The sequence below is a fragment of the Pyrus communis genome, chromosome 1 (genome assembly GCF_963583255.1).
Source record: "Pyrus communis chromosome 1, drPyrComm1.1, whole genome shotgun sequence".
Classification (NCBI taxonomy): domain Eukaryota; kingdom Viridiplantae; phylum Streptophyta; class Magnoliopsida; order Rosales; family Rosaceae; genus Pyrus; species Pyrus communis.
In genome coordinates, this window is record NC_084803.1 from 17,404,681 (window position 1) to 17,431,227 (window position 26,547).

General features: G+C 35.5%; 1 protein-coding gene and 2 pseudogenes across 1 annotated transcript; 2 read left to right on the forward strand and 1 right to left on the reverse strand.

Moving 5' to 3' along the window:
- Window positions 1–1,051: 1,051 nt before the first annotated feature.
- On the forward strand, window positions 1,052–4,004 carry LOC137719572 (probable protein phosphatase 2C 80; annotated as a pseudogene).
- A 943-nt stretch (window positions 4,005–4,947) lies between these two features.
- LOC137731203 (vicilin-like seed storage protein At2g18540) lies at window positions 4,948–7,912 on the reverse strand (annotated as a pseudogene).
- A 2,430-nt stretch (window positions 7,913–10,342) lies between these two features.
- Window positions 10,343–13,998, forward strand: LOC137714890 (uncharacterized). The gene is made up of 5 exons (XM_068454081.1): window positions 10,343–11,116; window positions 11,420–12,609; window positions 12,701–13,009; window positions 13,098–13,203; window positions 13,306–13,998. Exons 1-5 carry the CDS (start codon window positions 10,343–10,345, stop codon window positions 13,996–13,998), a joined length of 3,072 nt encoding a protein of 1,023 aa, XP_068310182.1.
- The last annotated feature ends 12,549 nt before the right edge of the window (window positions 13,999–26,547 follow it).

Consider the following 26,547-nt stretch of genomic DNA (forward strand, 5'->3'; position numbering starts at 1 on the left):
GAGTTAAATAAATTTTTATAATTATTTTAACCGTTAGATTTTTTTTAACAGTTAGATTTGATCATATTCAATCTTAGTTGTCGGATTCAATAAATTTATAAATATAAAACAAACATATTAACTAAATTAAATGTGAACCGTTGGATAACCAACAACACATTTGAATATGAGCCGTTGATTAACCAAAAGACCCATTGGGCTCAATTTTAATGGCAGACAAGTGGGAGACACACCCATGTGGGTGGGGGCTCCACCACTAATCTTGGCCTAAATCTGGCTTTTTTTAGGTTTTAGGTCCAAATTAGAACTTGGGTTGGAATGGATTAAGGGGAATAGAAGGGGAATTATAGGTTTTAGGTCATGGATTGGAGTTGGCCTAAGAGAAATATGATTTTGGGAGAAAAATGAGACAAGAGAAAATTAAAGATAACATAAGGTTAATAAAGTGAGAATAACATGTAAAATTTGACATTACACGTCTGCTAGCTAGGCTCCTAACCCACAACTCTTTCCCTCTCCTCCTCTCCCCCTCTCCCCTTCTCCCTCTGCCTCCCTCTCTCCCTCCCCCTGAATTCTCCTAAAGCATAACACCAACATACAACCCAAAGACACAAATTTGTGGATAACGAAGCTCCAAGGATACAATCCAAATTGACCAAAATAACACCTTCAAAGCTTCATCTATCAACTTCTCTTCTTGGTCGGATTCAGTTCCAGCATCGGTTTTGCCTAGCTCAAAAAGGGTGCGTTTTTCTGGTTATCCTCTCAACTGCTTTTACATTCCATAGCAACAATGTTCGCATGCTTCAAAGTTTGAATTTTCGATTGGTTTTGATATAGGTACCTTGTGTTATTGCTCAGAAATCAATTTTTGAGATAATATTGTTTGGTGGTAACTTAAATTTGTAGAAGTGATTTGGAAAAATTGCATAATTCTGGTAAAATAATAAAATTTAAGGGAATATTTAAGCATTGTTATTGTGCATGTAGCTAAAAGCTCACATTTTTTGTGATGAAATTCAAATTTTTGTTACCGTTTTTTCAGGTTTAAGAGCCATACGCCTCGGCCCGAAAGTTGAACAGTCTTAGAAGCAGTAGGTTTTAGGTTAATGTGGTAAATTAGATGTTTTGTGACTGTCAATGATGAGACATTATCTCCGATACCAAAATTTGGGTCCGGTTTACTTTGGGAGGGTAATTGAATCAAGGGTGTTTTACATAAGGAGCTAAAATGTGGTCCGGGATACTTCCCAAGGTGAACCCTACTGTATGTTCTAGTATTTGGAAAGTGAGAAGCGGGAGCGGGTTAGGAGATTTGAAAACTTTACTACCTTGTCGTGGGAAATTGTTGTCACGGAGTTCAGGGTTGTCGTGGGAAAATCTATGGCTACTTCAAGTTCAACACCTGTCTTTGCAGACGTTTATGTTGATGGATTAATTTCAAATTACGGGTGTTCGAGCAAAGATTTATCTGGAGAATGTTCCTGGGACCTTAGCACAGCTCTCTAAGGGATTGTCACTTTGGATGTGTAGTCGAGCTCTTGCTTGCTGATGTGCTACAAGAAGAGGACAAAGTCAGTTATGAAAGGTGCTTACACCTAAGGCCCTGAGGCTCGCAATCAAAACTAACGTAGTGCTAGGCGTGCCACTGCTATCTCAGTATAGTATATGTAGAACAAGTGTGTTTTAAATTGATTACTTGCGCCTCGAGTTACTTTAAACTTCTTGTTATCAAATGATTGTCTTGGATGGGTTAAGTCCACATTAAGTTCTTTTTCTTGCCTTGTAAACAAGGACTTTTAGTTCATGGTCTTGATGTTTGAATGAAGGGAGTCCAGAGCCCCTTAAGTCATTTGTTTGATTCCAGATCACAATTAATGAAAACATATTGATCAAGTTAACCAGATCCAGATGCAAATGGACTTCTTAAAATAGAAAAACAGGTGAAAATAACTTGAATATATACTGGAGAATGCATTAAGTAATAAATCTACTAATTTAGAAAACAAACAAAGAGCTTTGAGCAAGATTTCACCTTGCCTGGCAAGGTTGAACTTCTTGCAGTCACTTATCTTTGAATTTATAGGGGTTGTATGCTAAAAAGGGATGGATGGTAAACAAGTTTACACAAGGAAATCAATACTACGCCACTAAGAGAGGTAGCAGAGCTTTTAAACTAGACAAAAATGTCTTTTGTAGGGAACTATCCTTAAAAGGACTGAATCTGGGCTGATTTCAGCTTTGGATTCAAATCTGACTTGAAAGCAGAGTTTGTATGTTTGTTTGATTGGTTGAGTGTCTTTGTCTCTGGGGTCTCTTCTTCCTTTTATAAACAAATTAGCCCGACTGCTGTAACTTTTGTTCTTGCCCGAAAGCACTTGGAGGATAATGAGTCATCAGCTTTTTTACTTGTAATGCCACTTAAAAAGTGTTATTTGGTTGGTAATAAGTTAGTCTTCATCACTTGTCACTTTAATTGTAGGCACGTGGCTTGTGTCCCTTGGCTGAGAAGGTCTTAACTTGTTTTTAGGCTTAATGCTAGGCTTCGGGCAAGTTCCCCTTTAATTGACATCTTTGGGCTTTCTCTCATTCAAGCCCAATGTTCAAATATTAACCAAAACAACGGGAATTCATTTGGCTTATCAAAACCTACAGGTGTTTATTTTAGTGATAGACGGCAGAGCAGTTTACTGAAAGCTAGCTTGAGTTTGAGAAAAAAAAAAGAATCATTCAACAGTCGTCTGATTTCTGTGCATGTTGGGCCTTGGTTGAGGGATATCCAGACCTCATCTTCCTTATGCAACGCTACTGGTGCTGCTCATAATTTGACATTTGATGGCAACTCTAATGATGAACAACCAGCAAACTCTACCATTTTGTCTGACCAGTATGTGCTCTATCTGTTGTTTACTTTGCGTATTTCGTTGTTTAGCCATTTACTCAGTACTCATAGATTTCTTTTTTTGTTTAGAATGGAATTAAGGGTTATCTTCTGTGCACGCTTACTTGTTAATTGATGTATGTAAAACAATATGAATAGAAAACGCAATTGATTGGTGTTTCCTTAATTTGAGTTGGGGTTATAGCACTGTCTCAAACCAATGTAGGCAATTTATGTCCTCAGCGCTATGTATTAGATTGGAAGACACTTTCACAAGTCACATCTATAAGATTTACAGAACAGTATATTCCTTGGTTTCATTTCAGATTCAGACCAAAAGCTCTGATGCTACTTTCAGGATCATGTTACCTGCCGCATCCTGATAAGGAGGCGACAGGAGGAGAGGATGGCCATTTCATCTGTGAAGATGCACAAGCAATTGGTGTAGCAGATGGTGTGGGTGGATGGGCAGATGTTGGTGTCAATGCTGGATTCTTTTCATGTGAACTTATGTCTCATTCTGTAAGGGCAATTCAAGAGGAACCTGAGGGCTGCTTTAACCCCGTCAGGGTGTTAGAGAAGGCCCACTCATGCACCAAATCAAAGGGTTCCTCAACAGCTTGCATTATTGGCCTTACGGAAAAGGTTTGTTTTTTCATTTTGACTAACCTTTCCTGCAGACCTCTATAATTTGTCGGGATGCTTTTCCAATTTTGACCATGTTATGAAAGATGTGATCTGGTCTGTGGAGACAATCATGTGTGGCTGCATTATACTGCTGACATATATGGACATAGATGATATTGGCGTTTAGTATATATCCGTTACTATACGCAAATCAGGGTTGGAAATACGTCGAGGAAGAACATAAATACTTTCTTTAATTGTAATACGCTACAGAACGCTTCAAGAGTCTTGTTACAGTCATAGACCATACCTGAAAACAACAGATAGATGAACATACCTTAGGATTCTCGAGTACTTTCTTGATAATTGTTTGCCTGTGGCTGGTTTAGCAGTTCTACAGGGTTTGGCCGGTTTGCCTCCAGCATTTTGCAATTCTGTTGCAAGTGCAGCCCTCTATAATTGAATCCGGTTCATAATTGTATTTATGGAATTATTGCACAGTACTGATAATCTTCCAGAAGTAGTGGGCTGCAGTCTTCCATATACATAGTAATTGCTGATTTTTGCACTTAGTATGTTGAATTGCAAGCTTTACTTATATATCAGTGGTACTCTATACATGCATCAGAGTAATCTTGAAATAAGTGAGATAGAGATAAAGAAAATAGGCTGCAGATGCCCAGCTCTAGTGATACGAACTTGGACAGGATACATGATTGAAGTTTCTAGTATATGACGGTAAGAGCTGGCTTGGCACCACAGGTAACAGCTCAGAAGATAGCAGCTCTGGCATGCCAGCAAGCACTGGATAAGAACAGGCAGTCACCATTTCTACGGCTGCTCAAGATGCTGGTTTCCGTTATTATGGAGGCAAGCTTGATGGCATTACCGTTGTTGTGTCATATATAACTGGCTCTACTGAGGTGTGAGTGAGTCTTGTGATCGGGTGTAGAGAACCCATTTCGGTTGTAAATCTTTCTTTTTTTTGGGGTAAGGTGGCTGGTGGAGCTTAGAAGCTCATTACTCTGTTTTTCCATGAAACCCAGAGAGAGCTTTAATCCCATTGGTTTTTATCTAGCGCTATTTGAGATATGATTTTCACTAATGTCAAACAAAATGCACGTTCTTCCCCTCCATTCTTGACTTCAAGTCTGAGCCACTTTTCACGTAAACACAGTACCATTTTTGAAATCTTAAAGTGTGATTCAATTTTTCATTTTGAAGGAACGATATTCTACTTTAAGAGGTACTCTGCAGAGAGGGATCACATCCGTTCTAACCAATCTGTCTGCATTGACATCTGTGGGTGATTCAACGTATACAATTTAAACAAGTTGTGTTTCTTATAAACAAGTTAATAACTTATCTTCGTTTTTCTTCTCTAATTTGCAGCAAAATTTGTTTTGGATTTAGGCCATGGAAGTTTATTACATAAAAACATAGCAAAACTTCAAACATAAAAGCCAGCACAAGACATTATTCTATGAACAAAACATGCAGCAGACCAAAACTCAAGAGACAGAACAGCCGAGCTAACTGGAGAAACTAGATCTCAGTTAAATCTTCAAGACACTCAGATATCTCCTTCCCTCCTCCACGTCGAAGCCTCCGCCTCCTCCCTCTTTCTCCTCTGTTTGTTCTCCTCTTCCTTGCCTTTCTTCTTGTTGTCTCTGAGCCTCTTCCCGCTCCCTCTGCGCGACTTCTTCTCATCTTTTCCACTCCTCTTGTTGCCTCCTCTCCCTCTCTCTTTTATCCTGTTGTCTTCTTTCATCATCTCCTTGCCTGCCCTCATTTTCTTGTTGTCTACCCTCCTCTTCTCGCTCCCTTGCCGCTTCTCGTTCTTCTCTCTCCCTTGCTGCCTCTTGCTCTTCTTGTTCCTTTGCGGCTTGCTCTTCTTGCTGTTTTGCCGCTTGCACTTCTCGCTCCCTTGCGGCTTGCTCCTCTCTCTCCCTCGCTGCTTGCTCTTCTCTCTCTCTTGTGGCTTCCTCTTCTTCTCGTTTCCTTGCTTCCTCCTCCTCCCTCTTTCTCTCTTCCTCTTGTGTCTCTCTCTCCTCTTCCTCCCTCTTCTTAGCTTCCTCGTCCTCCCTCTTTCTCTCTTGTTCCTCCTGCTCCCTCTTTCGAGCCTCCTCTTCCACCCTCTTCTTAGCTTCCTCTTCCTCCCTCTCCTTTTTAATCTCTTCCAACATCACTTTCTCCTCTTCTTCAGCACAAGAAGTACAATCTATTATAAACGACTCGGGCTGCACAGACAAAAGTTGATCAATCGTTGTGTTGGTAACATTAAACGATGCTGCCAAGACCTGTTTGTCCAAAGTCTGCAGAACCGAGTATTTTCCAGCCAAAAACTGAGGATTGTTTTTCTTTTCTGTCGTGCTGAACCCCATGAACACAAGAGAGTTATTATTAAATGACATCTGAGCCATTGGATGGAACCTAGGAACAGCAAATACATCTCCTTCATGAACCCTAAACCGCATGTTTCTGCATTCCGATTTCTTCACTGCGGTGCTTGAACAAACCACCCTAACCATCCCTTGCCCTTGTAGTACTATTGCTATCTCAGTTGCCCTTGGATTCCAATGAGGTCCCATCATTGACCCCTTCAATTAAAAAATAAAAAACCACATTAACTAAAATTAAAATATTCATTAACTACACACTTCAATTTAACAATAGATCAAAGACAGACCTTTGTCAAATTCACCATGAAAAGACCAATGTTTGATCCCTTCAACAAGTTGGAGGTTTTTTTGTTCACAGTTAGGCTCCAACCGTTGCAATTCTCGAAATCTGGTTCCTCGTCGAAAATATTATACGTTGTTGTCTTCTTCTTACTGTTGAATGCAATGCCATCATTACCTACTAGAAACGTTTTCAGGAATCGAGCCTCCAAATCCCAGAAAGTTTCTTTCTTTGTTGGAATTGCATGCACAATGGCAGATTGGTCTGTTCCATTTACTATTGATTCTATCACTTCCTCAGAGACCTAATAATCAACCACCATTTTGCATGAAATTGAAAAAAATTAAATTAAAATTTACAATTATTTCTGATGACACAGTGGGAACTTCCCATTGTTTGATTCTGGGTTGGAGTGGCTCATACCTTGAAAGCTGACCGAAGCAATTTCGGATCAAACCCTCGGACTATGTCCCTAATGCTGGAGTATGCCCCTACGGCTGGATCCTGCACACGTTTTGTCGACAGAAACAAGAAAATTTTGACAAAAAATGGATGAAAATGTCCAAAAGATTTATGGTAAACTATGAAAGTAAAGAAAAAGGGTCAGAAATAGGTCTTCTTACATATAAGTCATCATCAGAGTTGCTTGCAAAGATTGCATTAATTCTTAGCTTCGGGCTCCCAGTCTCTAAGTTACTTTGTACAAAGAAAACAGTGCCTGGGTCGAGTCTATAGAGATCACCTCTCTTTATATCCACCCTTCTAATTTCATCATCATCAGTCCAACTCAACCTCCCACTCCCTAAAATCCAACAAAACAACAAAAACCCCAACTAAGATAAAAATAAAATGTAATTGAAATAACGATAAAAACTATTTGTACACACAAAATTGACATACTTGTTGATACACTCTCTAATAGAAATCGGTTATGCTATTATATGTGAGTCTGATCTATATTATAGTATGTCGCTTTTATGTGAACTTTGGGCGTACAAATAGCATTAGCCTTGAAACAAATATATAGGCTCAAAATTAAGGAAAATTTCCCTCACCACTTAAGAATGAATTCAGATGCTGTCATTAGATTCAAAGTTGGACAACAAGCATTTTTAATCGTGAATTTCGACCATTTGTCGAGGTTTCAGATATCCATAGTATGCATTTGTTAGACCGTGATTTGGACCATTCATCAATGTTTCAGATTTACATCCGACAGACAAACATTTTTCAAGATGGTGAATTACGGGAACGAAAATGAGATACCAGGTTTTAAACCATATATATATATATATATATATATATATATATATATTGTGTAGACTATATGATATAGCATTCGATTCTTTCTTTGATGATTAAAAGAAGGAATCCAACCATCAATCACCACAGTCTGTCTCCGAATAACCATGTGATGGAATACATGTTACCTGCGTTGACATAGAAAACCATATCTGCATGGAGAAGCACCGGAAGGAAGAGTGAGTCCGGTTCCAAAGTGATGAACTGGATATGGTAAGGCCTCCTGTGTCCATCATTCACATCAACGGACCAGACCTCTCCATACTCAGTTGAAACCAGTGACCGCCGTTGATTTATATTCACCAGAGACCCAGCCGGAGAACCACCGCCACCGCCTGCATTTTTCAGTGCATTTGCTGCATGGAAAGACACAGCAACAGAAAACAGGAAGAAGAAGAAGATGTGAGCTTTTTTCAACATTCTTTTTTATGGATTTGTATTGTAGTGATGGATTTGCATTGCAGTGAAGGGGGGTGTCTAAATAGAAGAAATTGGGTTCAGATAAGCGAGAGAGTCGGCGTTTCAATCCGGAAAGAGAGAGAAGAACAAGTGCTAACGTTGTCTGTTTGCATGGGCACGTGGCTGTTGATCGAGGCCCGTGGCATGTGATCAGGTCTTTTGTCTGCCCGTGGAGACCATGCAGTTTTGAACACTGACTTTCGTAAGCGAAATTTCGGGGGATTCAAACAGATTTTTGATAGAAAATGGGAATTGGGTTGGAGTCGCACTACTACAAAAGGACCTAATAGTGTCAGTTGTTGCGTCTGTTTAATATTATATAGTGGCGAAAAAGAGATTTGCGACACTCACTGAAGATGACGTCGTATTTACTGTCGCTTATAAGCGTCATAAAATTTCTATGTCGCTTTTAAACCGACGTAAAAATTTAGTGTCGCTTATAACCGACATATATTTTAATATTTTTAAGTACTGGCGTCGCTTTAAATAAAATAGTGTCGCTTTTAAGCGACATAAACTATGGGTGTCGGTTTTAGGCGACACTAATTCTTGTTTTTAATATTTTAAATCCTGCGTCGGTTTTGAGCGCCATATATTTTGAAAACCAGTGTCGGTTGTAAGCGACACATTGATCGTCTTTATATCCTCTCCCCCGTGTTTTCTTTTTCTTCTCTTGCACTTTTCTTATTCGTTCTTCCAATTTTTACAAAGTCTCCCGTGTTCTCTCTCTTTCAGCTTTCTCCTTTGGTTTTCAAACTTCATTTGTTCCTCTTCACAACAGTAAGTTTTTCTTGCTTATAATATTTTTATTTTCTCCTCTTATGTTTAATTTTTAGTTACAATTTATTTTTGTAGGAAATTTATTTGAGTTGGTTGAGTACATAAAGAATTGTTGACGTCGAAATTCTTCAACAAATCAGGTTTGTATCACTAACTTCTTTAATTTTTAAATTGTATAATACACAAGTTTATTTATTCAAAAATTATAATTTAAGCACTTAGATAAAATTCTACTATTTTTGTTAAATTAATAAAAATTTAGTCGAATTAATTAATTTTGTCACTCTAATTGTTATTTTAATTTGTTGTTATTTTGATAATTTTTTGTTGTTATTTACTAGAATGGATTAGATGAACATAATTTGAATTGTTATGAGAAAATGGAATGAATAATATTTATAAGCATTTATGTTAAATTAACAATATTAAATATAACATAAACTTATAATATTGAGTAATATAAGAATATATTATGTTAATTTTTTTTTTGCACTCTAATTGTTATTTTAATTTGTTGTTATTTTGATAATTTTTTGTTGTTATTTACTAGAATGGATTAGATGAACATAATTTGAATTGTTATGAGAAAATGGAATGAATAATATTTATAAGCATTTATGTTAAATTAACAATATTAAATATAACATAAACTTATAATATTGAGTAATATAAGAATATATTATGTTAATTTTTTTTTTTGCACTCTAATTGTTATTTTAATTTGTTGTTATTTTGATAATTTTTTGTTGTTATTTACTAGAATGGATTAGATGAACATAATTTGAATTGTTATGAGAAAATGGAATGAATAATATTTATAAGCATTTATGTTAAATTAACAATATTAAATATAACATAAACTTATAATATTGAGTAATATAAGAATATATTATGTTCAATTTTTTTTTTTTGCACTCTAATTGTTATTTTAATTTGTTGTTATTTTGATAATTTTTTGTTGTTATTTACTAGAATGGATTAGATGAACATAATTTGAATTGTTATGAGAAAATGGAATGAATAATATTTATAAGCATTTATGTTAAATTAACAATATTAAATATAACATAAACTTATAATATTGAGTAATATAAGAATATATTATGTTAATTTTTTTTTTTTTGCACTCTAATAAGAATATAACCTAAACTTATAATATTTAGGAATATAAGAATATAAGAATATAACCTTTCATAAGAATATAACCTAAACTTATAATATAAGAATATCCTTTCATATAAGAATATAACCTTTCATATAAGAATATAACCTAAACTTATAATAATTAGGAATATAAGAATATATTAATTAATTTTTTTTGCACTCTAATTGTTATTTGAATTTGTTGTTATTTTGATAAGTTTGATAACTTTTGGTTGTTATTTATTAGAATGGATTAGATGAGCATAATTTTGATAACTTTTTGTTGTTATTTTAATTTGTTTTTACTATAATAGGTGTTGAAAATTAAAAGATTGCAATCGTGATAGAGTTCGAGGGGTGAAAGATAGAAATTGAAAATTTTGATAGTTATGCCTACATGATAGGGATTGAAAGATTGTAGGCATCTTAGTGTCAACGTAATATTTTACCTTCGTAAAGTGGTAAAATATGGACAAGAGTTGGTTGACAATACCCCGAAATTTTGAAGCGTATACAACTGGAATTAATTTGTTTTTGGATCAAGCAGTTGCAAATGGTGTTGGTCCTGATAAGTTTAGATGTCCTTGCAAAAGATGTTGTAATCGATATACTTTTGTTAGGAACACCATTGTTGAACATCTCATATTGTATGATATGGATAAAGATTATAAAAACGCTTGTTGGCGACATCATGGCGAGCAAAACATTGGAGAGCAAAATGTGGGAATTGGAGAAGAAGAAACAGGAGATGAGGTGATTGGCATGCATGATTTTCTTAATGATGTATTTGTCCAACCATTAACAGAAGAAGGTGTTGGGCCATCTACTGAGCCCCCTATTGGGGAAAGGCGTCCAGAAGAGGTGCAGACTTTTTTTAAGTTGCTTGAAGAGGCAGATCAAGATTTGTGGCCAGGTTGTAAGGAGTTTAAGAAATTGGAAGCAGTTGTAAGATTGTATCAGATCAAGTGTTTAGCGGGAATGCCTGACGAGATCTTCACCACTTTACTGGAGTTAATTAAAAGAATGTTGCCTGAAGGGGATTGTTTGCCTGAATCCTGTTATAAGGCAAAAAAACTTATAAATGACTTGGGGCTGTCGTATGTGAAAATTGATGCATGTCCCAATGATTGCATGATTTATTGGAAAGATACTTCAGATTTGACCGTGTGCTCAGTTTGTGGTAAATCAAGATATAAAATTACCAATGCAGAGGATAGCTCGAGGAAAAAGGTCGCAGCAAAGGTTATGTGGTATTTTCCTTTAAAACCACGATTGCAACGATTTTTTATGTCGAAGCATATGGCTGAACATATGAGATGACATGCAACTGAATGTCCTAAGGATGATTTTATGAGACATCCTTCAGATTCTCCCGCATGGAAGCATTTGGATAATTTATATCCGGATTTTGCGTCAGAAATTCGAAATGTCCGATTAGGGTTAGCCAGTGATGGATTTAATCCTTTTGGGAAAATGAGGAATGATCATAGCACATGGCATGTGGTGCTTTCTGTTTATAATTTGCCACCTTGGATGTGCATGAAGCAACCAAATTTGTTATTGTCTTTGTTAATACCAGGACCGCGCAGTCCTGGTAAAGAGATTGATGTATACATGCGTCCATTGATTGACGAGCTGAATGAGTTGTGGGAGGTGGGCATTCCCACTTATGATGCGTATTCCAACCAAAGTTTTACGATGAAGGCTGCCGTGTTATGGACTATAAGTGATTTTCCGGCTTATGGAATGTTGTCAGGATGGAGTACACATGGCTATAAAGCTTGTCCACATTGCATGCATGATAAAGAATCTATTTACTTGCCAGCGAGTCGCAAGATTTGTTATATAGGGCATCGATGTTTTCTTGAAGATAATCATAGGTTTCGAAGGCAAACCATCACTTTTAATGGTCGTCGAGAGCATCGTAGTGCACCAAGGCAGTGGACTGGTTTACAATGTCTCGAAGAACTTTCTACATTGAGATTTACTTTTGGAAAACCAAACAAGGATGCTTCAGTTGGGCAACGCAGAAGAAGAGCTTCGAGCAGTACAAGTAGTAACAGTCAGTGGAAGAAGAAATCGATTTTTTATGAACTACCTTATTGGAGGTATCTGTTGATTAGACACAATCTTGATGTTATGCATATCGAGAAGAATATATGTGACAGTGTGGTGGGAACATTGCTAGATATAGAAAAGTCTAAAGATGGATTGGCGGCACGTGCAGATCTTGAATACTTGAACATAAGACATAGTCAACACCCACGTAGAGAAGGAAATAGAACATTTCGACCTCCAGCATTGTTCACATTGAAAAGAGAAGAAAAAACTGCGTTTTGTAAAGTATTGTCTACTATTCGGGTCCCAGATGGATATTCATCAAATCTGTCGCGATGTGTGCACGTGAATGAACGAAAAATACATGGGTTGAAAAGTCATGATTGCCATGTTTTAATGCAGCAGTTACTCCCGCTTGCAATACGCCCGGTTTTGCCTAAAGCTGTTACTATGATTTTATTAGAGTTGAGTGCAATTTTCAGACAGTTATGTAGTAAGAAGGAGTCTGAGGAAGGATTTAAGCAACTGAATTCAAGAATTGCCTTGACATTATGTCAACTTGAGAAAATATTCCCTCCTGCATTTTTTGATATAATGGTGCACCTCCCAGTTCACTTGGCAGATGAAGCAGCTCTTGCAGGGCCTGTTCAATATAGATGGATGTATCCAATTGAACGGTAATGAATAAATTTTTATAATTTTTTTACAATTGTAGTCATAACTTTAATTAATAATTATAATAATTTGTATTTCGTTTTATAATTGTAGGTATTTGCAAACACTTAAGCGCTATGTTCGTAATAAAGGTCGTCCTGAAGGTTCTATTGCTGAAGCATATTTGGTGGATGAGTGCTTGTCATTTTGTTCCATGTATCTTAGAGACGTTGAGTCTCGTCGTACCCGTAGAGGCCGAAATGAAGATGGTATTGGACGTGGAGTATCTGGTGGGTTATCAATTTTTGACTCGAAAGGATGTTATATGGGTTCAGGAGAAAATGTGGAGCTCGATCTAAATGTTCTTGATCAGTGCCATAGATACATTCTAAATAATTGTGATGAGGTTAGCCCATTTAGAAGGTAAGAACGTTTAATCATACGTCTTAATGTTTTATTGGTTTTCTTAACTTTGAAAAAATAATTATCTAAATTGGACATAATTGTGTAGGCAACATGAAGAATTCTTGAAAACTAAACATCGTCGAGAAAGGTTAACTATGCGACAAATTAAGGAGCTAAGCAAGAAAGAATTTCCAGAATGGTTCAAGCAACATGTGAGTTGATATAACAATTATATTATTTATTTATTGTTTTGCATTTTAATTATAACATGTTTATAGTTATTGTGTCAATTTTTATCTTCATACTTATTACAGATGAATTCAAGATATGATGCTAATGACACATTGATATCTCAAGACTTGCATTGGCTAGCTAATTATCCTAGTAGGGTTGTGAGTAGATACAAAAGTCACATTGTTCATGGATTTAGATTTCGTATAAAATCTGTGGATGATAAGCATAAGAATCAAAATTGTGGTGTCTTTGTACCTGCAAATGTTCCTGGAGCAATTGGGCAAGTGAATTGTTATGGCAGAGTTGTAGATATGTTCGTGGTCAAATATTGTGGTCCTACTGAAGCAGGAGATAGGGGTCGAGCTATGATGTTATTTAAGTGCGAATGGGTTAATAGTGAAAGTCCACGAGGAATGAAGACTGATCAATATGGATTTACTATGGTGAATTTCAATCAATTGGGATTTAAAGAGGATCCTTTCATACTAGCATCACAAGCATTACAGGCATTTTACGTGGAGGACACGATTGAAAAAGATTGGCACGTAGTTGTTCGAACTCAGCCAAGAGATTTATTTGACGTGTTAAAGGATAGTGATGCTATTGATGATTATGCCATGCCGAACTTGGATGATCGAATTCTTGATAATGAAAATTTCCATACAAGGGTTGGCGTGGAAGAGACTCCCTTTCTTGAATCATTAGCGTTGCCTACCGGGTTCGTTAATCATGCAAATACCGACGATGAGTTAACAGATGATGACAGGGAATAAATATATTAATTATTTTTTGTATTAATTAGACTTTGTTTCATTTTGTATGCTATGATATCCTATCATAAAATTGTATTTCTGTTTTTTTTTTTTTTTTTTTCTTGTTTCCTGTCGCTTTTAACCGACGGCATATGTCATGTGTGTCAGACTTAGCGTCGGTTTTAACCGACGCAACCTTAGCCTATTCCGACGCAATGTTAACCTTACGTCGGTTTTAACCGACGCAACCTTAGCCTAAACCGACGCAATGTTAACCTTACGTCGGTTTTATGCGACGCATTATTATCATATTTCGACGCAATGTTGTGAATCATATGTAATAATTATATATAATTTAACAGTTTTAAAAACTATAATAATTATATATATTAACTTAAAAACTATAATAATTATATATTAATTTAACAGTTTTACACCCCTAAAGACTATAATAATTATAATAATTATTATATATAATTATATATATTAATTTAAAAACTATAATAATTATATATAATTATATATTAATTTAACAGTTTTACACCCCTAAAAACTATAATAATTATATATATAATTATTATACGAATTCTACGAAACTAATTTCAACGATCCAACCGTCAAACATGTTTGTATATAATTCGAGATCGTATACGAAAAAAATCGCAAAAAACAAACATCCTAGGATGAAGTAACGGGACAAAAAATTTCGACGGTTATCAACGAAAAATGACGATTTAACGGTTATTTTAAGTCCGATTTTGATGATTTTTTGCAGCTACACTCCTTGAACCTATATGAATACAATGAATGAATTCGATCTTCAAATTAAAATATTTATACTAGTGGATACCACAAAATCTTACGTTATACTTAATGAAAGTGTGAATAAACTCTTAAGTCTTAGTGAATCTATCCTTTTGATGGGATACGCATTCTACGAAACTAATTTCAACGATCCAACCGTCAAACATGTTTGTATATAATTCGAGATCGTATACGAAAAAAATCGCAAAAAACAAACATCCTGGGATGAAGTAACGGGACAAAAAATTTCGACGGTTATCAACGAAAAATGACGATTTAACGGTTATTTTAAGTCCGATTTTGATGATTTTTTGCAGCTACACTCCTTGAACCTATATGAATACAATGAATGAATTCGATCTTCAAATTAAAATATTTATACTAGTGGATACCACAAAATCTTACGTTATACTTAATGAAAGTGTGAATAAACTCTTAAGACTTAGTGAATCTATCGTTTTGATGGGATACGCATTCTACGAAACTAATTTCAACGATCCAACCGTCAAACATGTTTGTATATAATTCGAGATCGTATACGAAAAAAATCGCAAAAAACAAACATTCTGGGATGAAGTAACGGGCCATGCATGATCGACGGTTATCAACTAAAAATGACGATTTAACGGTTATTGTAAGCCTGATTTTGATGATTTTTTTACAGCTACACTCCTTGAACCTATATGAATACAATGAATGAATTCGATCTTCAAATTAAAATATTTATACTAGTGGATACCACAAAATCTTACGTTATACTTAATGAAAGTGTGATGATCAATGAAAATTGATGATTTTGTAAAAAGAATAAAATGCAAGCTTTGAGTTACATTGGCAAGGTTTAAACTTTTGAGAAATGCTCATCTAATCCATTATAGTAAATAACAACCAAATGTTATCAAAGTTATCAAAATAACAACAAATTAAATGTTATCAAAGTCATCTAATCCATTATAGTAAATAACAACCAAATGTTATCAAAGTTAAACTTTTGAGAAATGCTCATCTAATCCATAATATATACTTATATTACTAAATATTATAAGTTTATGTTATATTTAATATTGTTAATTTAACATAAATGCTTATAAATATTATTCATTCCATTTTCTCAAAACAACTCAAATTATGTTCATCTAATCCATTCTAGTAAATAATAACAAAAAATTATCAAAATAAAAACAAATTAAAATAACAATTACAGTGCAAAAAAAATTGATTCAACTTAATAAATTTATTTATTAAAATATTATATGAGATAAATGATTACTTTTTAATTTTGGATTAAAATTTTTTAATTTTTTTGTTTCTATTTTTATCCTTGTTCTTTTTTTTTTGTAACTTAAAACTTTTTTTTTTTATGTTGGGCGGGAATTTTCCTGGTTTTTTTGCACGGGGGAATGGGTTGGAAGACTTTGTCAGTCATTATCATATCAAATTATGCTTATAGTGGCTTTAACCGATGCAAAATTATACAATTTCGAGAGTATTTGCTACAATGGATTTTCTGTCAGAGACACTACACAAAGTTGTTCTTTTTTCGACGCAAATTTTATCTTATTTCGACACAAACTTGTTCTTATTTCGATGTTATAAAAATCTGTCAGTCTAACGTCGGTTTTAACCGACGCAATGTGGCCTAATTTCGACGGTACTGACATAGTATGTCAGCCTATAATGATGGTTGAGTCAGACGGTACTGTCCTCAGTCAAAAGCTATAAGACATAGTGTCAGTTTTAAGCGACACAATGGGTCCTTATTTCGACGCAATGGGTCCTTATTTCGACACTATGCCACATAACGTCGGTTTTAACCGACGCAATGGTCTGAAAATTATGTCAGGCTTTCTGCCCAAAGTATGTCAAGCCCAAAGTATGTCAGGTCTGTGTAGGCTTTCTGTCAAAGTCAGACCTTGTGTCGGTTTTAACCGACGCAAAGTGTTCATATTTCGACGCTATGCAATTATCCACATTTAATCTTCTTGATTTCCTATCGCTGTCTCTCGTCTCTATCCCCCACTTCCCCACCCACTTCCCCACTTCTGTCTCTCATCTCTATCCCCCACTTCAGCCATATTCCTTCCACTTCTGTCTCTCGTCTCTTTCCCCCATTTCAGCCATATTCCTTCTCCTTCCATTAAATTTTGCTATGGATAGTTCTCATGAAGATCAACGTTCTGAAGAACGTCACTTGGAAGAGGACGAGGGTGATGCTCGTTCTTTTTTGAATTGTTATTAATCTCAGTTTTTATTTTTATTTTTTTGTGTGTGTGTTTGAACTATTATTATTGCTAAACTGAAAATATACATTTGTTTCCTGGTTTTTAATTGTGTGTTTGTATTAACAAGGTACATCTCAACGGAGGCGTGGACCCTCAATTCCTAAATGGACGAAACAGCTTTGTTCGTTTGATTCGTCCGGAAAATGCATTAGTGATAATGCTAGTGCTTTTTCAAAACATGTAGCAGCGGAGGTTAGGGACTATAGAAATCTGCCGTTGGAGAAAGATTGGCGTAAGGTTACGGAAGAAGATAAGGAAGCTTTCTGGAATAGAATAAAGGTATATATAGATGTTTTTATTTTTAGTTGAAAATAGAAGAATAGGTCAATGATTGTATTAATATTTGACTCGCGTGATTTTTTTTGTTTTTTGTTTTTATGTATGTAGGGAAATATTTTTTTTGAAGATGCAAATATAGTAAAAATGCCTTTGATCCGTCATATGACGCTTAAGATTGCAGAGCATGCGCACAATGAGTTTAGAAATAAGTTAAAAAAAAAGTATTATACTAAAAGAGCAGAAGAGGTGCGCAGCGAGCCTCCTCCTGATGTGATTCCTGCCCAGTGGGATGATTTGTTGGCATATTGGAATAGAGACAAAACAAAGGTAAACCTTACACGATTTATTTCGTTATAACTTTAAAGTTGCCTAATATAATCTTTTTTTTTTTCGTTCGTTTTTTTTCAGGAGGTTGCTGAAAAAAATAAGATTAATCGGGGATTGAAATCAATGAACCATACTACTGGTACAAAATCCTTTGCAAGAGTGCGGGAAGAATATGTATGGATTGTACATTTTGAAGAGATGATTAATTTTAAATAATTATATTTATTTTTAGTATGAGGTTTGCTTAATTTGTTTGTATGAAATTTTATTTTTGATAAAGCGGAAGAAGCATGGGAAAGAAGGAGATCCTGTAACCTTTTTTTCGTGAATGTCATACACGAAAAGATAAAACATGGATTGATGAAACATCGGAGCGTACAGGGGTAATTGATTTTTTCGTGTTAGTATTTGATTTTATTAGTATTTATTATCTATAGCTTATTTTTCTGTTTTACGATTGAATTTTTGTTTTTAAAAATTGTAATGCAAGTCAACAATGGAGAGCAACCTGCAAACATTGATTGAGTCGGGCCAAGACGATAATGAAGATCTTAGGACCCAAGTTTATGTTGATACTATGGGTCCTGAGAGGTATAATAGAGTCAGAGGATACGGTCATGGTGTGACTCCTGATATGGTGTCTTATGCATCTTCTTCATCTTCTACATCAATTTCCTCCAGGAGATCATCTAAGAGTTCAATGGCGTTGCTGATGACTCAAAATAATGAGTTGAAAATGAGGGACGAAAATAATAATAAACGGATTTCGGACCTAGAGAACAAGCAAAATCAGTTGTTTGCATGGTTTTTTCAAAGATTTCAGCCACAACCACCGTATAGCCCGGGAACCCAACAATCAGGCCACAGTCAACCTCCTCAACAGTCGGGCCAAAGTCAGCCTCCCCCTGCATATCCATATGCTGGCCATAATCAGCAACCTCTATATCCTGTGTATCCGATGCCTGCGCAGCCCATGCCATACATGCAGCAGCTGCCCATGCCATACATGCAGCAGCCACCCATGCCATACATGCAGCAGCCACCTTATCAAGTGCCAGTATATCGACCTGAGATGGCTGCTCCTAGTGGATCTTTTCCTGAAGTTCCAGTTGGGGGGTTTTCTGGAATGCTTGCAGGTGTTGGATTTGATGTGGACTTGTCGAGGATTTTTGGATCAGATGGAGGATCTCAAGGAGGAGGATCTCAAGGAGGAGGTTCTCAAGCAGAAGGATCTGGACGACGTTCAGGCGCAGATTCGGTTGGGTAGTTTAATTGGTTCTTTTTCTTGTCGGTTAAATACGACAGTATAATTGGTCTATCTTTTTGTTTTTTTATGTTATGTTTGTAATGTCGGATTTAATGTTTGTTACAACGGACGACTTTTTGGATTTTATGTGAAATGTTAGATGTACAGTTTGGCACTATTGTTTTTGTTATTTATTTTCATTAATGTTTATTTAGATCTTAAAATTTATAATTTTGATTATATAATTTACTTTAGTTGGAATTAATTGAAATTGCATGCAGTTGTCCATCTATTTTTATTATTATTAACAAATATAGTGTCGGTTAAGACCGTTACTAGATTTTATATTTTATTTATTTAATTGTTATCTAACGTCGGTTTAAGGAATATTTTATTTATTTAATTTTAATATAATGTCGCTTTAAAGCGACAGTAGACTGCATACTTTATAATTAAATAGCTGATGCACGTGTAAGTATGCGTCGCTTTAAACCGACGTTAAGGTTAGTGTCGCTTTAAAGCGACACTGTGTAGTGGCGGATTAAGCTCAAAAAGCGACACTGAAGCCTTTTCGCGACGCTAGCAATAGTGTCGCTATTGAAAAGCGACATTACATTGTTTAATGTCGGATTTGTGCCAAATTTTCGACAGAAATTTGATTTCTCGTCGGTTTGTCCTCCGCCGGTGATAGCATATATTGTAGTAGTGTCGGAGGCCTTAATGGCCCATCATCCTTGAAGATCGAAGAGAATTTTTTTTTTTAATTATTACATATAACATATTGATTTACACTATATCATCTTCAATAATTTGGTGTTCAACTCATTATTTAAGAGATAAACTTAAACCTTCCACTTGTATAGGAGAAAATTATCATTAAACGGTAATACTGATAGAGGAGAAACTTCGACATGGTAAAAGAAAATGAAATCAACTTGTGAAATTGGTATTTCCGGTGAGATTTTATTTGGTCCCTGGTTGTTTTATTTCTTTGGTTTTCCTATTTGAGAAATAAAGCAAATATAACTTGTTAAGGGTGGTTTAGGGAGTATATGATAAAATGTATTGCGGAAATTTGAACTGTGTTATAATTTGGTTTTGATAGGATGCAAGCTGGCACCATATTTAGTAAGTTACTGGAAATACATTGAGTGAAAGTTAGAGAGGTTCTAACAGGTTTGGTATATATTCAAGGATACGTATAATTACATTTTTTTCACATCTGCATTGATTTCATACTACTAATCTCTTGAAGAAGAGTTTCACTATATTTTTGTTTTTCTATCGGAATGAATGAGGAAAGTTGAACTCGAAACTTGATTACAAAGATGAATATTCGTAATTAACCAAAACCCTTGCAAAGAGTTTCACAAGTTTATCATATATTTTTATTTTTATTCTTAAAAGCATTGCACATACATAAAAACTAAATGCTACCTAGAATTACAACACAACTACTACATCTTCTGTAAGTTTAGACAGGAAGTAGGCTCTCCACACTGCTTAATAATTAAGGAATATCGGTCACTACCAGAAATTAACATTTATCCGACGAACGGGAATTCGTCGGGCAACAAGACTTTATCGGACATAATACAAATATTGGTCGGGCAAAAAAGGTCAACATTTTGGTTTCTTCAGAGGCTTTTGCTCGACGAATGTCGTTGGCCAAGAGTCCTTTGTTGTGTGAAGTTTACGTGCAAAGGGAAAAATTTGACGCATGATATGGCATATTTTGCGTGACGAATAATTCTGGATTCGTCGCGCAAAAGTTTAATTTATGTTTTAGGGTTTAATTTTTACATTTCATAGGGTAATATATGCTAGTTTATCAGGCAAAGGTAGGGGATATTTCGTCCTATCCAATTCCTTCAATTAGTTTTGCAGTCTGCAAAATTAGTTTCAATAATCCAACCATTAAACTTGTTTGTATTTGTGATACCCCGTCCTAAATTTGTCATATTCTTATATTATCGAGCGTATGAAATTACCAAATTGCCCTTGTAGCATGAACGTTGACTTTCGTTGACTGTCTCGACGTAAAGCTTGTGACTAATCTTTTTGATTTATTCTTATCGTACTGATTGTCACGAACTCGTAGGCGTGAACGTATTCAAAATTGGAGTTATAACGAAGATTTTATGATTCGAAACGTCGAACGTTTTTTGGATATTTTCGTATTTTGTCTTTAGTGACCTTGTTTTGTGAGCCACTAGGGCCCACATGTTTTCTCCTCTTTTTTTTTACCCCGTGACCCCCTCTTCTCTCTTCCCTCTATTATTTTCTGAAAACCTCTCTCTCTCTCTCTCACAAATTCTGAAAGCCTCTCCCTCACAAACTCTCTCCCTCACTCTCGGCCCTCTCATTCCTCTCTCAAAAACCAGCCCTCCTAGAGGGCTTTCACTCAAACAACAACCTAGACTACACCACAACCTTCTCTCATAGTCTCTACGAGTTCTTGAACCAAGAAAATAAAAGGAAAAACCATTCGAAAACTCACCACCGAGCTACACTATTCAAGGAACTTCTCTAGTGATTTCTCACCATTTTCGATGAAGGTAAGCCTCGAAATTGGTCCCTATCATTGTAGGTCGTATCTAGGTTCACGAATCGAAATTAGTCCCTATCATTGTAGGTCGTATCTAGGTTCACGAATAGTAAATTTTTGGCTGGTTTTGGTGGTGTAGGAACTCGGAAAAGGCTCAAGGAAAGTCACAGTGCAAATCTGGAAATTTCCAGGCTATGGTTGTTTGGCCATCTTTTAGGCCATTTTCCCGCCAACTCTACCCACCACTCAGTCCCCATTGGTATGTTTCTTTTCCACATTCCTAACTACATTTTGGCTTTTGAATCACTCTATTTGGTTGAGTATTGAAGAAGTTATGAACATTTAAAGTTTACCTAATTTCCCGCGAGTTTCCTAGTTTTCTCGCGGATCAGTCACTTTTCAGGCCATTTTCTGACCATCTCCGGCAACCATTGGGCTTTCAAATAGGTACAATCTTGTTCTACACTTTCCTAGCTTCGTTTTGATATATTATGGATTGAATTTGTTTAAGAAACATAGAAGTTACGAAGCTTTGAAAATTGTCCAAACTTCGGCTTGGCTCAGCTGAGTTAGCCATTAACTTCTAGTCAATGTTGACCAGTACGGTCAACGTTGACTTTTGGGTTGCCTTTTTTGGGTTTCGGCCGGGACCCCTCCTAGACTAATTTCGACGTCCTGAATTTGATTCGGATGTCTGTTTTCCCAAATTCAATCGTTTGAGTAGAGTTTTATTAATTGGTTCCTTTATGTGCTTGGGTACGTTTGTTAGTGGCGGTTTTTGTCCTCCCTAATTCGAACGGCTCTTCGACGACGGAGTATATGTGAATGGACCTCTTCCAAAATGCATGATTTTACTATTAGAAGTGCATACATGAAAAGCATGATGTCATGGTTACGTTTTATGAGTTTATGAGTGAATTGGATTTACACTTATTGATATTTCATGCGTTACTGGATTTACTTTCACTGAGATATTTATGAACATGATTTATGATATAATGTTTGAGCTATTGAGCTCTGATGAGATATATTTTGGAAAGATTATGTTCAATGATTTTTGTGCTTATCTAGTGGTCATTATATACCTACGAGCAAATGATATCTATATATGGCTTCGGTCGGGTGCTGTAGGGGCCTATGGGCGATTGAAAATTATATATGGCTTCAGTCGAGTGTTGTAGGGGCCTACGGGCGAATGAAGTGTTTTATGTAAAGGCCTACGGGCGAATGAAGTGTTTTATATGCCTCCGGGCGAATGAAGAGTTCTATATGCCTTTGGGCGATACTGATACCACTACTAAGCACATTATATATGACATATGTTTTATGAAGTTTTATGGCATGCTAGGGTTTTTGGAAAACCTATTAGATATTATACTATTGAGTTTTTATAAACTTTGGGGGTTAGTACGTTGATGAATAACTGTTTAGTATTACATATATACAAACTTGGTCCACTCATGTTTTGTTTTACGCCCCCTTAGGACTTAGAATCAAGGCGTACAATCTTGGCGTCAAGGCATTCCCACATCGGTATCTTTGAGTCCTCTCAGTGTATGACCCATTTCTTTGTAATCTTAATTAGTAGTATGCTCTAAACATGTCATGCATCATCACCATTATTTTGTTGGCAATTGAATATTATTATATTATTTTGTAAATGTTGTATTTGAATATTATATTGTGTAGTTATGAGCGAAATTTTTATGTTTTACATGTTCTTAGCATATGCATTCATAAATGGCTTGCGTCACCCTCGGGTGTCGGCCAGCACGTGGCCATCCCATTGTCGTTCGGACACTAGGATCGGGGCGTGTCAGTATTACTCCAAGATCTCATACGCCAAAAATCACCAAAACAAACTTTCAAGGATTAGGTAACGGGACAAAATCCTTCGACAGTTAGAAACAAAAAAATCACGATTTAACGGTGATTTCAACTCCGATTTTGATGATTTTTTTTACAGTTACAATCCTCAACCCTAGGAAAAATACAATGAACGAACCCGATCATAAATTTAATACATTCTACTTAATGGAGGTATAGGATAAACTCTAAGTGTTTATGATCGGGTCCATTCATTGTATTCTTATTGTATTCTTCTAGGGTCGAGGAGGGTAGTTACTAAAAATCATCAAAATAAGAGCTAAATTAACCGTTAAATCATGATGATATGTTTTCAACTATCGAAGAATTCATCTCGTTGCCTAATCCCGCATACTTTCATTCGAATGATTTTTGGCATATGCCATCTTCAAGTGTATACAAACTACACTGACGGTTGGATTTTTTAAATTAACTTCACAGATTTCAAAAATCGTCAAAGGAATTTAATACGTGAAAATATCTCTCACCTTTGCCCGATGAAATAATACATTATGCCCGACGAAATATTAACCCTAAACCCTAAGTCACCAAGGAAAAGGAGAAGTGACCAACGAAGTATTTAATGAATTGGGGTTTAGCGGACGAACTTTTTAGTCCAGCCAAATTTACTTAGCCTACAAACTATCTCCGTCGGATAAAATGTGTCAGAATACACGTCAATTTTGTTTCCTAGGGTGCAAAATGTTGCCCGACAAAGATTTAGTGAACATACCCTTAAATAGAATATTGTTGTATAAAAAAAAACACAAAATTGAACAGTTCATGTTTTAGTAGGTGAGGTTTTTTTATTTTTTTTTATTTTTTTAATCTTGGTTGTTATAACTATATAAGCTTGCAGTTGTATAATCAACTATTATCTGCTTTAATTTGCATCTTTGAGTTTGAGCTCCTTTTTTTGTCGCCCTTTTGATTGGTGTTCTAGCATCTTTGGTTGTAGTGTTGGAATTTAGTTAATGACGTTTGTTTACTTTGATAAAAAAAAAAAAAAATTGCTCATCAATCGAATTTTGATTGGATATGAAAGCATTTACTTTTTCAGAATTTAAATCATGTTTTACGTTTTCGATGAATTGTAATATCGCAGATGACACTTTATTGCAATGGTGGAAAATAGTAATGTTTATGCATTCTAATGCAAGTTGGATCTCCAACGATTCTTCTTCCTCCTAACAATTAGCAATTTAACTTACTAATACTTTTGTTTGTCAAAAATCAAAACAAGTTGTAGCATCAGTACTATTAAATCCAACCAAGTCTGATTTCTGACTGTAACGCAAAAATTCGTCTATCAAATGGTTGATCTGACTTGATCATGTCACCAAACTCAAGTTGCAAAAATACTAAGCACCTTTCACCAGAGACCACATACTATTTGATTTCAACTAGTCTAACTGAGTAGTTTACAAAATGCCACATGCAACACACAACGCGCGCACTCGTACTCCCTGAGAGAGAGAGAGAGAGAGAGAGAGAGAGAGAGAGAGAGAGAGAGAGAGAGAGAGAGAGAGAGAGAGAGAGAGCATGTACAAAATGTGGAGGAATCAAAGGAAAAAAACAAAAGAAAAGAAATGTGGTCATACATAAAACTAAAATGAATCAAGGGGTATTTCTCAAAGCAAAATCAACATATCCTATAGGGATCGCAATCCCATATATATCATAAAAAGGAGATCGATCGAGGTGGCAGCTGTAAATGTAAGGGTAATGCTTGTTATATGAAAGATAGAAGATCCTCAGGCCACTACGAGGCCTAAAAAATGGTCACTACCACTCTCCACTGCTACTGCATGCGCCAGTGCTCTCTATCAACCTTTGCCTTTTTATTTCTTTTCGAGAGTGGGGTGAAGGGACTGGTGAGACCTTCTTTATATGAATGATTTAAATCAGAATCTCAAACCCCCCCTCTCTTCCCATCACCCCTTCTCTTTTGTATCTCTTTTGTATGCTTCAAGCTTCCCTCTCCCACCGCGTGTGTCCCGTGTGCTTAAATATGATATATAGAACCTTAATTCTTAAGTAACAAGTCCTTGTCCACATGGATGGATATGATATGGACACTTTTTTTTTTTTTCTTCTTTCGCACACTTGTATTTATTTTTGTCTATGAATTTTCTTTGAATCATTCAATCTAAAGAATAGATAAATATGACACATTTTATCTCACTAATTATATATATACGCATTTTCCAACTCAACATTAATCTCTCTTTAGTTGATATAAGGCCATATAATGATACTGAATTTAGGAATAACCTTCTTATAGTCTCAAAAAACTTATAGTTCTAACCAATTATCACATTGTAATAAATTATAAAAATTTTAAGTCACATTTTAAGAAATTGTCTCCAATAAAAATTGTCTATAGATGATTCAAGATGACTCTTTTATATCTTGCTAACCAGTATCTACATGCACTGGCTACTTTAGACTAGGTATCTCTTTTATCATTGCCTACCTCTTGGATGATTTAAGGTTAGGACCAAACTAATTTTATTATTTGGAATAGTGAGAAAATTTTACCAAAGTGTCTTCCTGATATCATAATAAACGAATTTTGACTCAGCTATTAAGAGATCATGTCGAGCAGACATTGGCTATTTTAAATTATAACCCACAGTGGAATCTTCTGCTGACGTTTCCTTTGTATTATTAGGAAATATGCTTATCTCCAAATTACAGATAATTATGTCGTCTTGTTAGTTTTCATTTGATACCATCTGTTGGATTTTTTTTATAGTACTATAATAGAAGGGACGAGGACGCCTTAATAGTTAGCGGTATTAAACTTGTTGGTGTCAAAACTCAGACAGAGTTTGGATTATGTTCAACACTTATTTGTTTCAAGTGTTGTTTTCGATCTCAGTGTTACGGGATGATTCGAGAGAAATAGAGAATAAGAGTGCCACTGTTGAAGGCTGTCAACAAACAATGTTCGTGTTTGAGTATGTGTGAAATGTTGCACGTAAATCTGACCTTTTAACCAAATGATTGTGCAATGAGTAGGACACCGGTACTGTTAAGTTCTTTCCTTTGCCTCGAGTGGATGAGAACTTAAAATTCAATATAACTTTGTGTGTTTTAGCTTAAAACGTAAATAAAAGAGAAATGAAAACTAAAGCAAGAAACATAATGCAATCATTCCATTATGAAGTCAAGATTACAAATGTTTGTAAAAGTAAAACATAGGTTGATAGCTT